At 43.7% G+C, this 12,295-nt stretch overlaps 1 protein-coding gene across 4 annotated transcripts in view; it reads left to right on the plus strand.

Moving 5' to 3' along the window:
- CDH18 (cadherin 18) overlaps nt 1-12,295 on the plus strand; it is a 1,055,536-nt gene that overhangs the window by 1,016,922 nt on the left and 26,319 nt on the right. For all 4 annotated transcript variants that reach the window (XM_075921430.1, XM_075921429.1, XM_075921432.1 and 1 more), the window contains one exon: nt 9,487-9,604. In XM_075921430.1, coding sequence (XP_075777545.1) covers nt 9,487-9,604 — 118 coding nt within the window. The remainder of the gene's footprint in view (nt 1-9,486; nt 9,605-12,295) is intronic.

The raw sequence follows: 12,295 nt of genomic DNA on the forward strand, positions 1-12,295 counted from the left end.
CACGGAGGTTTGCCGGAAAAAAGCGCCAGTCTAGACGCGGATCTTTCAGAAAATAAAGCATTTTCCAAAAGATCCCTTATCCCTCTTAAAATAACTTTCCCTAACTTCAGTGGAGCCATAGATGTGGGGCACATCCCCATCTTAGCTCCCAACATTTTTGGCTAATAGTATATCAACCGCCTGGGTACTTCTCCATGGTACTGCAGGCGATGGTGGATCACAAGGGATGTTTCACTGACATCAACATGGCATGGTTGGGAAATGTCCACAATGCCTGCATCTTTCAGAACTCCTGCCTCTTCCGAAAGATGCACAGTGGCACTTTTCCCCACAGAGTTTTTATTTGGGGAAAATAGCAGAGAAAGGAAAGAAGTGGGAATAAGAAAGGGGAGGAGGCTCAGGAACACAAGTGGGACTGTCTTCTGTCCTCTGAGGGCATTGAGGGTCTGGCTCCCCAGTTCTTCCTTCCTCTTCAAGGTGGAGTTTGCACTGAGCTGGCTGCTGGGCCAGCTGCAAAGAAAAGTTACAAGGGCAGACTTTACAGCAGATACATTGTGTTACATCTAACCCTAATCTGTTAGCCTACACTGAAGGTTTATATTGGGCATTTTACAGCAGGTACTCAGACTTCCCAGGGGAGTATCAGGATGCACTCAGTCCAGAGACAGGCAGACATGGTAAGGGGCCAGCCATCGCAGGAGCTTGCAGGCAGGAGAGGGCATCTTCCCTCTGTGTCTAGCACATGCCAGGACCTGCACACATGGCTTCCCGGGGACACTGCTTCTTTTTCTGCCCATGGTGGGGAGGGAGTGTCCAGCACATATGGCTTTCCAGGGACATGGCTTCTTTTCTTTCCCACGGTGGAGGTGTGGGGTCATATGTCTGGCACACATGAGATCCTGGGGAGAGGGGGAGAGTGCTAATAGGTTCCCCTCCTCCTTTCTCAAGGTTGCCATGTGAGATATCAGTCTTCTTCGAATCACACAGAGTGATAGGAAGTGGTTGCTGATTGAATGTGGCCATAAACCTGGAGTGCAGTGCTTTGTGGTTTGTGCTGCAGTGCTTTGTGGTTCAATGACACCAGATTGCTTACTGGTGGGAAGGTGTCCTACTGTGGAGGACGGCATAAGGCTGGTGCTGCACATTATACCCCATTGCCTTACCCTGCTTGTAGTTAGACAAAGTTTGTGAACTCACCAGAAGTGCCCTCCCCAGGGTCAGTGCTAGACTGGGAGACATCCTGGGAGGAGGGGATCGACTCCAGCATCATTAACAGCTCTTGGGGATTGCTGGCTGACTAGCTGTCTCCTCCTCTTCATCCTCCTCCTGCCCCTCTTCCACCACGCTGTCTTCCAGGCTGACACTAGGCGTGTCCTGACCAGACTCCACAACCATACTGGTGAAGCTGGCCAGACCTTCCCCAAAAAGGTGTGCAGCTGCTCATAGTAGCAACATGTGAGGTGCTGCACCAGGCTGTCCATTCACTTCCTTCATGTGGTAGGACTGCCTCGGCTCCTTGATTTTCACTCGCCACTGCTGAGCATCTCAGGAATAGCCATTAGCCATCAGGCAGCTTGCGATCTTGCCATAGGTGTTGGTGTCTCTCCTGCTGGTTCAGAGCTCGGAGAGGATTGCTTCATCTTCCCATGCCTAGGGGGAGCAGTAGAGGCACACGTTCTGGTCAGAGTCACCAGGGTGGAGAACTGTGGGAGGCCTTCTGGAGGTCAAAAGTCATAACTTTCCAGCAACGCTGCATCTACTTTACTGTTAATTCAACCATGCAAGGTCAGGAATAGTTCATGAAAAGCAGAAGTACTTAAATCAACTTCAGCAGCCCTTAAAGTCTGACAGATCTAGTAGTGGTGACACATCACTTAGAAAATCTATGTGTGGCTAAAGTCAATGTAAAGTCCTAGTGAGGACCACGTCTGAGAGACTATAGTAAAAACAACAAGGAGTCCAGTGGCACTTTAAAGACTAACAAATGTATTAGGGCAATATGTTATTCATGAACTACAACTCATTTCCTCAAATGCTGAAGACAAAAGGAAAAAAAAGAAAGGATCCATTCATGGTACACAGATGGAAGTGTGACATCAATGCTAGTGTCTGGCGCCTCACTAGGTACTGGAAGTTCTAACATCAGAATTAAACCCACACTATTCATGGTAAGGAACACCTTGTGTCATAGGTATAATCTGAAGAGATGCAAATTGACACAAAGCACTGCATTTGAACTAAAAATTTCAGCCAGCCCCAATGTACACACTTTGGATATGTCTAGATTACATGGCTCCTTCAATGGAGCCATATATATTAGTGTACTCAAAAAAGGGAAATGAATGCTTTTGCGCAAGAGGGCCAGTGTAGACAGCTCAGATTTGTTTTGCGCAAACAAGCCCCGATCGCGAAAATGGCGATCGGGGCTTTTTTGCGCAAAAGTGCATCTAGATTGGCACAGACGCTTTTCCGCAAAAAGTGCTTTTGCAGAAAAGCATCCGTGCCAATCTAGACGCTCTTTTCTGCAAATGCTTTTAACGGAAAACTTTTCCATTAAAAGCATTTGTGGAAAATCATGCCAGTCTAGACATAGCCTGTGTGTAAAGCAAGTTATAGCTCAGGCAGAGGCTTTTATGCAACACGGAGGGTAAGTCTAGACTACATGGCTCCATTGACGGAGCCATGTAGATTAGATTTAAATAATCTAAATTTAAATAATCGCCACTTCATTTACATCAAAATGGCTGCTACGCTGTGCCGATTAGCTGTTTGGCGGCACAGTGCAGTAGTATGGATGCTCCACGGTCAACAAGGGAAGCCCTTGTTGACCGCCGCGGTAAACCTCATTACACGAGGGCTTCCCTTGTCGACCGCTGAGTGTCCAGACTACCGCGCTGTGCCGCCAAGCAGCTGATCGGCTCAGCGAGGCAGCCATTTTGATGTAAATGAAGTGGCGATTATTTAAATCTAATCTACATGGGTCTGTCAATGGAGCCATGTAGTCTAGACTTACCCTCCGTGTTGCATAAAAGCCTCTGCCTGAGCTATAACTTGCTTGAAACTGACCAGCAGCGGCTGAATCAGGACGCCTGGGGCAGAGCAGCTGGGGTGCTGCTGGGTTGGTCCAGTAGCGCCGAGGAGCGGCGCTGGGGGAACAACCCAGCAGCGCCCCAGCTGCTCTACCCCAGGCGTCGTGGGCAGAAAAGCCTGGTCTGCTGGGGGGGGAAGGGGCACTAGCTGCGCCCCTCCCCCCCCAGCAGACCAGGGAGACGCGGAGCAAAGCCGCGGAGGACGCCTGCAGCGGGACAGCCCAGACTCGCCGCGGCTGTCCCACTGCGGGCGTCCTCTGCGGCTTTGCTCCGCATCTCCCTGGTCTGCTTAGCAGACCAGGGAGACGGGGAGCAGCTTTTTTTGCCCTGGAGGATGCGGGTGGCAGGACCGCGGCTCATCTGGGCGTCCCGCCGCTCCCGTCCTCCGGGGCAAGAAAAGCCCCATTCGTAACTGCGGATCCGACATAAGTCAGATCCGCGTAACTCGGGGACTGCCTGTATATGTTTCTTGGGGTTTACCACTTTTTCAAAATATAGTGTAGAGCAATTAGCTACTACCCAAGGGTATGTCTACACTACCCCGCTAGTTCGAACTAGTGGGGTAATGTAGGCATACCGCACTTGCAAATGAAGCCCGGGATTTGAATTTCCCGGGCTTCATTTGCATAAGCGGGGAGCCGCCATTTTTAAAACCCCGCTGGTTCGAACCCCGTGCAGCGCAACTACACAGGGCTCAAACTAGGTAGTTCGGAATAGGAATCCTAGTCCGAACTACCTAGTTCGAGCCCCGTGTAGCCGCGCTGCACGGGGTTCGAACCAGCAGGGTTTTAAAAATGGCGGCTCCCCGCTTATGCAAATGAAGCCCGGGAAATTCAAATCCTGGGCTTCATTTGCAAGTGCGGTATGCCTACATTACCCTCCTAGTTCGAACTAGGAGGGTAGTGTAGACATACCCCAAAAGATTAACAAGGGCTTCTGTATGCTAACGCTGCTTAGCTTGCTGCTGACTTCATAATTATTTGAAGCCTTGATTGCTTATAATCTAGCAAATAATTTATTGTGGCTATCTTCAAAAAACCTTCCCCTTAGCTCCCAGTAAAATATAATTATTAGAAAATATTATTTTCCTTCTTATCTGCCTCAGATAATTGCTGTGTTATATTAGCTCTAAAAATATCATGTCTTTCTTTTACTTTTCCTCTCTTGCATGTGGATACATCTCTGCAACATTTCCATATAACCATGTCTCATTCTCCTGTAACTTTGTATTAAGAGAAACTTTATAAGTCCTTATATAGATAGATCTTGTATATATCTTTCCTTCTTATAGACCATCGAATCTTTGTATTAAGCCTGCTGGCTGTGTCTACACTGGCAAGTTATTCCGGAAAATCAGCCGCTTTTCCGGAAAAACTTGCCAGCTGTCTACACTGGCCGCTTGAATTTCCGGAAAAGCACTGACAATCTAATGTAAAATCATCAGTGCTTTTCCGGAAAAACTATGCTGCTCCCGTTCGGGCAAAAGTCTTTTTCCAGAAAACTGTTCTGGAAAAGGGCCAGTGTAGACAGCACAGTAGTGTTTTCCACAAAAAAGCCCCGATTGCAAAAATGACAATTGGGGCTTTTTTGCAGAAAATCGCATCTAGATTGGCCATGGATGCTTTTCCGCAAAAAGTGCTTTAGCGGAAAAGCATCCTGCCAATCTAGACGTACTTTTCCGAAAATGCTTTTAACGGAAAACTTTTCCGTTAAAAGCATTTCCGGAAAATCATGCCAGTGTAGACGTAGCCTTTATGTTATAGTCCTTAAGAATAGGAAAATGTCTTTTTCTAGGAGTAAAATAGATCTCTCCCCTTTCATTGATTGCCCTGTTGAAATGAATGAGGTGTGAATGGAGAAGGCCTGAAAGTTGAGCACCTCCAGCAGCAGTTGCAAGGATGGAGAGGGGCTGGGAGCCAGATCCAAGACTACTGAAGTGAGCTCATTGAAAAGAAGATTGGATATACAGACGGCCTTGGGAGTCAAGCAGCAAGTGCCTGCCCTTAGAAGGACCCTCCTTGAAGCAGCATTAAAAAAGGCGAGGTGATGATTAACTGGCTGCATGAGGGGGATAAGTAGGAGGCATCTTGCAGCGGGACTCTGGATTTTGCTTCTTGTCATCATCGGAGCATAGATCTGGATTGGCAGGAGTCCGGCTCCACCCCTCCCCTATCTAACTCACCTGGCCAGTGTAGTTAGGGGGAACAACTATTGGTAACAACAAGATGGAGTGTCCGTGTGTCTGTGTGTGTGTGTGTGTGTGTGTGCGCGCGCGTGCGCGCACATGCGCATGTGCATGCATGTAATGTATCATTTAGGGTATGTCTACACTACAGAGCTATTTCGAATTAACTTAATTTGAAATAGTTAATTCGAATTAAGCTAATTCAAAATAATGCATCTATACACAAAAACTATTTCGAAATAGCACGTCCACACTGAGTGGACCCTGAACCAAAGTTAAGGCTGGCCAGAACCAGTGACGGCAAGGAATCAGGTCAGAACTTAACGTGTGGGGCTGCTGCCCGAGGCTAACTGAGCTCCGTGCTTAAAGGGACCCTACCCCCACCCCGGACAGACAGTTCTCAGGGTTCCCTGCTTTCTTGTCTACCTTGATGAGGGACAGCAAAGCAGTCCTGTCTTGGAGTGCCCTGAGTGCCTGCACTCAGGACACCACAGCTCTTGGCCACATGGAGCCAGAGCTATCCCTGGGCACGCCGGTGTGTCTTGTGGGGTCATTGTCATTAGCCCAGCTGCACTTGCTGCAGGCTGCCATCCGGGGGGCCCATTGGGGGACTGTTATGATCCAGGAGGCCCTGTGGGAGAGCATCCACCCCTCAGAGCCTCCCCAGTTCTCCCCACTGTGGGGTCATGCCCCATTCCTCCCTCATGTCCTTCCACTTACCCCTCCCTAGCCCCCCTTCCTGATGTCAAATAAAAGACACATATGTTCAAAAATAGAAACTGGGTTTATTTAACAAAACTGGGGGGGGAGGGATGAACCCCTGGGGAGACTGGGAAAAGGAGGTGGGAGAGGGGAAGAGAGAGAGTGGGAGAGGGGAGGGGGAACCTGAGAGGAGGGAGCTGGAAGGGGGAATCAAGGGGAAGAAGCAGGAGGGGAAGCTCAGGGCTCAGGGTTGGGGGTCTCGCCGGACCAACGAGTTACATGCCAACTTGCTCCTGGGTTCGCATGTGGCCTTTGGTGGCCAGGCTGGCAGTTATCCTGCCATAGAAGACCACATTCCTCCATCTAGTGCGGAGATCATGGACTTTGGGGGCATCTCCCCCAAACATGAATAAGGTCCATGATCTCCACCCTGGACTAGGAAGGTGCCCGCCCGTCAGGCTCCTGGGAGCTGGCAGACTGCTCCTGGGGAGCAGTGGAGGGCTGGCTGCCAGAGGCTTGCTGGCTCATGTTTTGAGGCCACTGGATCAGGGGCTCCGGAGGCCACTGCTGGCTCTGGGCTGGCTGGTTTGGAGCTGGCACAGGCACCGTGGCCAGGGTCTACCCCTTTAATGGCTCCAGGGCTGGGGGAGAGGAGAGTAAGTTTTCCTGGTTGTGCACAGAGTGGCCACCAGGGTTCCCTGGGAAGGGCTGGAGGTTCCCTATTTCAAATGTAATGTATACACAGCACTTAATTCAAAATAGCTATTTTGAATTTGGCGTCATTCCTCATAGAATGAGATTTACCAAATTCGAATTAAATTCGAAATAGCGATTTGCATGTATAGATGCTATTAAAGTTAATTTGAAATAACGGCTGTTATTTTGAATTAACTTTGCAGTGTAGTCATACCCATACATATGATAAAGTATTGATTGATCTATGTATGCTCAATATCCCCCTGAAAAAGATCCCAAGTGCTTCTTTTAAGCACACGGTGTATAATATTCTCAACTTGCTGAGATATTCTTGTATACTTCAGCTTTTAAGATAGCATTCCTAATGGCCCTAACAGTTAAGACTTTAAGTTCAGTTTGGAAGAGCCAGAAAACATTTGGACATTTATCCATCTAAAAACTGAGCAGGAAATCTCATAAGAAAATGCATTTCTATCTAGCACTTAATTCAGTCTTAGCCAGAATTACTTTAAGAACAGTCTTTCTGCCTCATTATTTTGGCACTTTTGTTTCCAGTTCCACCAATAAAATTAAAATGAAAGGTGAAAAATATTCAGTCATACATTTAAAAAGCTTTGCACTGAATTTAGTGTGAAAAATCAGTAGGGATATCTCATTTCATGCTTCTCTGGAGAAAGCAAAACTAAAGCCAGTTATGGTGGTTGTTCTTCATCTTCTGTTCTCTTGCAATTAGATGCTGAGAACTGAAAAGGGATTTTAAACATGGTGCTAGTGTCACCGATTTAATAATTGTTTCTCCTAAGCATTACACTGGTCTACAATTTTTTAGAAGTCGTCTGCTTCAGAGATAAAACGTGCTATTTATTATGTATTTTGATGTGCTGAAATCAAATATGACAATTAAAACAACTGATTGGCTACTGTTTCCAAGATATTTAAGGTTTACATTTTACATCTATGTATATTGTGTAAATAGTAGAGTTTTAATCATAAATTGTAAACCTAGGTCTTTTCATGTGTTTATGGTTGCTTTACATGATAATATTTCACCTGTCCTGTTTATGTAACACTTTAAAAATCAGCAAAAGGGTTATATAAATTAAATTTATTAAGAAACAAAAGGCAAAAAACTATTATGTACATAGTTTAGTCCTATTCAGTGTCTACTCGGCGCTTCTTGGCTTGTCTCTTGTATTTATTAAATGGAGCATCTCTTGTCACTGTCCAGCAATAGTCTGCAAGCATTGATGGGCTCCATTTGCCCTGACAGCGTTTCTCCATTGTTGCAATGTCCTGGTGAAATCGCTCACCGTGCTCATCGCTCACTGCTCCGCAGTTCAGTGGAAAAAAATCTAGATGAGAGTGCAAAAAATGTATCTTTAGTGACATGTTGCAATCAAGGCTTTTGTATGCCTTGAGGAGGTTTTCCACCAACAACCTGTAGTTGCCTGCCTTCTTGTTTCCGAGAAAATTTATTGCCACTAACTGGAAGGCTTTCCATGTGGTCTTTTCCTTGCCATGCAGTGCATAGTCAAATGCATCATCTCGAAGAAGTTCACGAATCTGAGGACCAACAAAGACACCTTCCTTTATCTTAGCTTCACTTAACCTTGGAAATTTTCCATGGAGGTACTTGAAAGCTGCTTGTGTTTTGTCCATGGCCTTGACAAAGTTCTTCATCAGACCCAGCTTGATGTGTAAGGGTGGCAACAAAATCTTCCTTGATTCAACAAGTGGTGGATGCTGAACACTTTCCTCCCAGGCCCCAACAACTGTCGGAGTGGCCAATCTATCTTGATGTAGTGGGAATCTCTTGCACGACTATCCCATTCTCAGAGAAAACAGCAGTCTGCAGACCAAGCAAGACAGCAACAACCTTCAAATCGCCACAAAGCTGCCACTGATGTTGGTCATAGTTTATGCACCTCAAAAGTTGTTTCATGTTGTCATAGGTTTCCTTCATATGGACTGCATGACCAACTGGAATTGATGGCAAAACATTGCCATTATGCAGCAAAACATCCATGACTTCTAGGAATAACATGATGCAATTCATATCATGTATGACGTAATGCCAGCTTCAGATTGCATCATTCATTGTTTTGCCTAAAAAGCAAGTACTGTCCAAACCCAGTCATAGATTTATTCATAGATCCAGTCAAAGATGTATTTTAGTCATTTCTGGTTTAAATTGAGATCCCTTCCCTTTATAACTCACTTATCCTCCGCCATTCGCAAGTCAAGGGTTTAATATACTGACCCAATAGCATATCTTAAAAATTAGAGCCAATCAAAAATTTTAAGCATCATTTTCGTTCTCAGACACCCAGAATAGTAAAGTTTGACTACATTTATTTCAGAAGCATTTTGGCTGTAGAGCAGTGTTATTAGAATAGAAAAGTTGTCAACTTCTTTTGCATTTGATTAATAGGAATAACAAACAGAGGATGTTATTTATTGGAGATATTTGTCTAATCTGTATCTTGTCTCACTGAATTTCACTAAATTCACAGTTTATGTAAAACTGTAATTCTGGAAGTCCCCAATATGAAGTCTTGATGAGAAAGAAAATCTTTGTAGTAGCGCCTTGACTTATATTAATATAAAGTATGGATGCTTTTCGTTTGCCCCATAGTATGGGTTCTAAAATGTTTCATTTTAGATAAAAGTTAATGGGCCAGTAATGTCATGGGTTGAATTTAACTGAAGTGAAGTAGAAAATTAAAGTAAGGTAAGATTAAGAATTGTGTTGAGATCATGTAATATTTGGCAAGGTGACATTTCAACACACTCACTATTTATTTTTAATTTCAGGTCATTCAGACTATCAGTGCCACTGACAAAGATAGCTCTGCAAATGGGCCAAGATTCCATTATTCTCTTGATGAAGGTCTTTCTCTGAATCCCAACTTTACCCTCAGGGACAATGAAGGTAAATAAAAAATATTAATCTGTAAGGAATGGGACTGTGTTTTGGCTTAGATATCTCATTGAACAAAGCAATTGTGCTCTGTTTCCACACAGTTCTTGTCAGGAAATTAAAACTATAATATATCAATTTTCAAGTGTCTGATTCCAAGGACACTGTATTTATACACATTGGCTGTGACTAGACTGGCAAGTTTTTCCGCAAAATCATCTGCTTTTGCGGAAAAACTTGCCAGCTGTCTACACTGGCCGCTTGACTTTCCGCAAAAGCACTGATGATCTCATGTAAGATTGTCAGTGCTTTTCCGGAAATACTATGCTGCTCCCGTTCGGGCAAAAGTCTTTTTCCGAAAGACTTTTGCGCAAAAGGGCCAGTGTAGACAGCACAGTACTGTTTTCCGCAAAAAAGCCCTGATCGCGAAAATGGCGATCGGGGCTATTTTGCGGAAAACCGCGTCTAGATTGGCCACGGACGCTTTTCCGCAAAAAGTGCTTTTGCGGAAAAGCATCCGTGCCAATCTAGATGCGCTTTTCCGAAAATGCTTTTAACAGAAAACTTTTCCATTAAAAGCATTTTTGGAAAATCATGCCAGTGTAGACATAGCCATTGTATTTTGAACTATTAATTACCAGGACAGTATTTTAAATTGCCTGTTTAAAAATGCAGTTTTGTTTTTATATTCTATTCTATTGTATTTCAAATATGTATGCTTTCTAGTCTTTTTGTCCACTCATGTTTGTTTGTTAATGTTTGAGAAATCGTATGTAGTCTGGATGCTGTTTCCTCATTGGTGGTTATAAAGCTACCACCACAACTGGTATGAATTGTCACTATTGATAGCATTCTTACAAGCAAATGCCAGAGTATTTCTTTGCTTTGCTTTGCTTTGCTTTGCTTTGCTTTGCTTTTAGAAGAAGCCTGAACCTGCAAAATTGAGCTCTGAATTTAAGTCCCAATATACTACTGCACTGAGTCCATTTAACACCATTTGTCAAAAAGTGGCATTATACCAACATAAAGCCAGAGCTATGTGTGATGCTTTAAGCCCCTTTGGATTTTAATCTCTCTTTTCAAACCTCTGTGGTATTTGGAGCCAGGATATTGGCCAGAGATAAGGAGGAGCTCTTGAAATTTAAACATGGAATCAGGTTTGGAGTCCTAAATCTAGAATTATGTTCTAGGCCTTTAAAAAATTAAAAGGGGGGACAGATGCTGATCCTCTTGCTTATGTTGAGTAGTATCTTACTTCACAAGCAGATTCACTAAAGTTGATTGAGTTTCCTCATGAAATAAGTACTACTGAGTATGAGTTAAGGTACCAGCTTCAAGCCCAAGAGAGAGCAGAGATTACCACCACCAGCAATATAATAAAGCATGCACGCACAAATATAACAAAGAAACAGGAAAATATTGCTACACTGAGGAAAATCATATACATTTTAGTTACTCATTTAATTCTGCAATTCCAGGAAGCAAGACCAATGAAAAATGCCTTTTCAATTATGTGGTAGTTGGTCATTCATCAGGCTGTTTCTAAGTTTTCTGCTTCAAATGTTTCCGATTAGATACTGGGTTTTCAAGAAAATGATATTTTTTGCAAAAATATTACTTTCTGAAGGGAAATTTGACTTTGTAAAAAAAATTGAATATCCCAAAATCAAAAATACTTTGTTATTCAGCAGGAAATGGAGAATATTCAGCAGTGAACCAACTATAATGCCCCATAGAAGTAAAATCTGGATTGTGAATCCGATGATGAGTTGAGTTGGGCAGATGCGGATCAGATGCAGATCCTCATTTTTTTATCTACATAGGGCTCTATTTATTAGATGATGCTTTCTTATCAATTAATGATGGTTAGCAGACAGTTTATTATACTGTAATTGGAATGTTTGGGGCCTCAGGGGCTGTGAATATCTCAAAGTTCCACCTGATCCAACCATCCCCTCTGGATTTCAAGTATTTATTTTTAGACTGTTTAAACAAATTCTTCTTTTTCATTGTGTGATATTAACGTGTATTTCTTTCTGCAGTATCTTTATTTTGTTTATTTACTTACTTAATTCATCTTTCTGCCCCCGCTCCCATTTTATTACCCTTCCATGCTGGAAATTTCTTTCCCACTCCTGTACAATATGGCTGCATCTAGACTGGCATGATTTTGCAGATATACTTTTAACGGAAAAGTTTTTCCATTAAAAGTATTTCTGCAAAAGCGCGTCTAGATTGGCACGGATGCTTTTACACAAAAAGTGCTTTTGCGCAAAAGCATCTGTGGCCAGTCTAGATGCGATTTTGTGCAAGAAAGCCCCGATCGCCATTTTAGCCATCGGGACTTTTTTGTGCAAAACAGTTCTTCCCTGTCTACACTGGCACTCTTGCGCAAGTATTATTTTTCCCGAGCTGGAGCATGAAAGTATTTGCACAATAAGCACTGATTTTGTACATTACAAAGTCAATGCTCTTGCACAAATTCAAACGGCCTGTGTAGACAGCTGGCAAGTTTTTGCACAAAAGCAGCTGCTTTTACGCAAAATCTTGCCAGTCTAGACGCACCCTGTGTTCTGGGAAGTGACACCCTATACCTAGATTATTTAACTTTTGCTATGAAAGAATTGTTTGTAATTTCTCATTTATTTACAGAATGACTTTTATGTTGTATCCATTATATTTTAACAATGATGACTCCAATAA

Source organism: Pelodiscus sinensis, chromosome 2 (genome assembly GCF_049634645.1).
Source record: "Pelodiscus sinensis isolate JC-2024 chromosome 2, ASM4963464v1, whole genome shotgun sequence".
Lineage (NCBI taxonomy): Eukaryota > Metazoa > Chordata > Testudines > Trionychidae > Pelodiscus > Pelodiscus sinensis.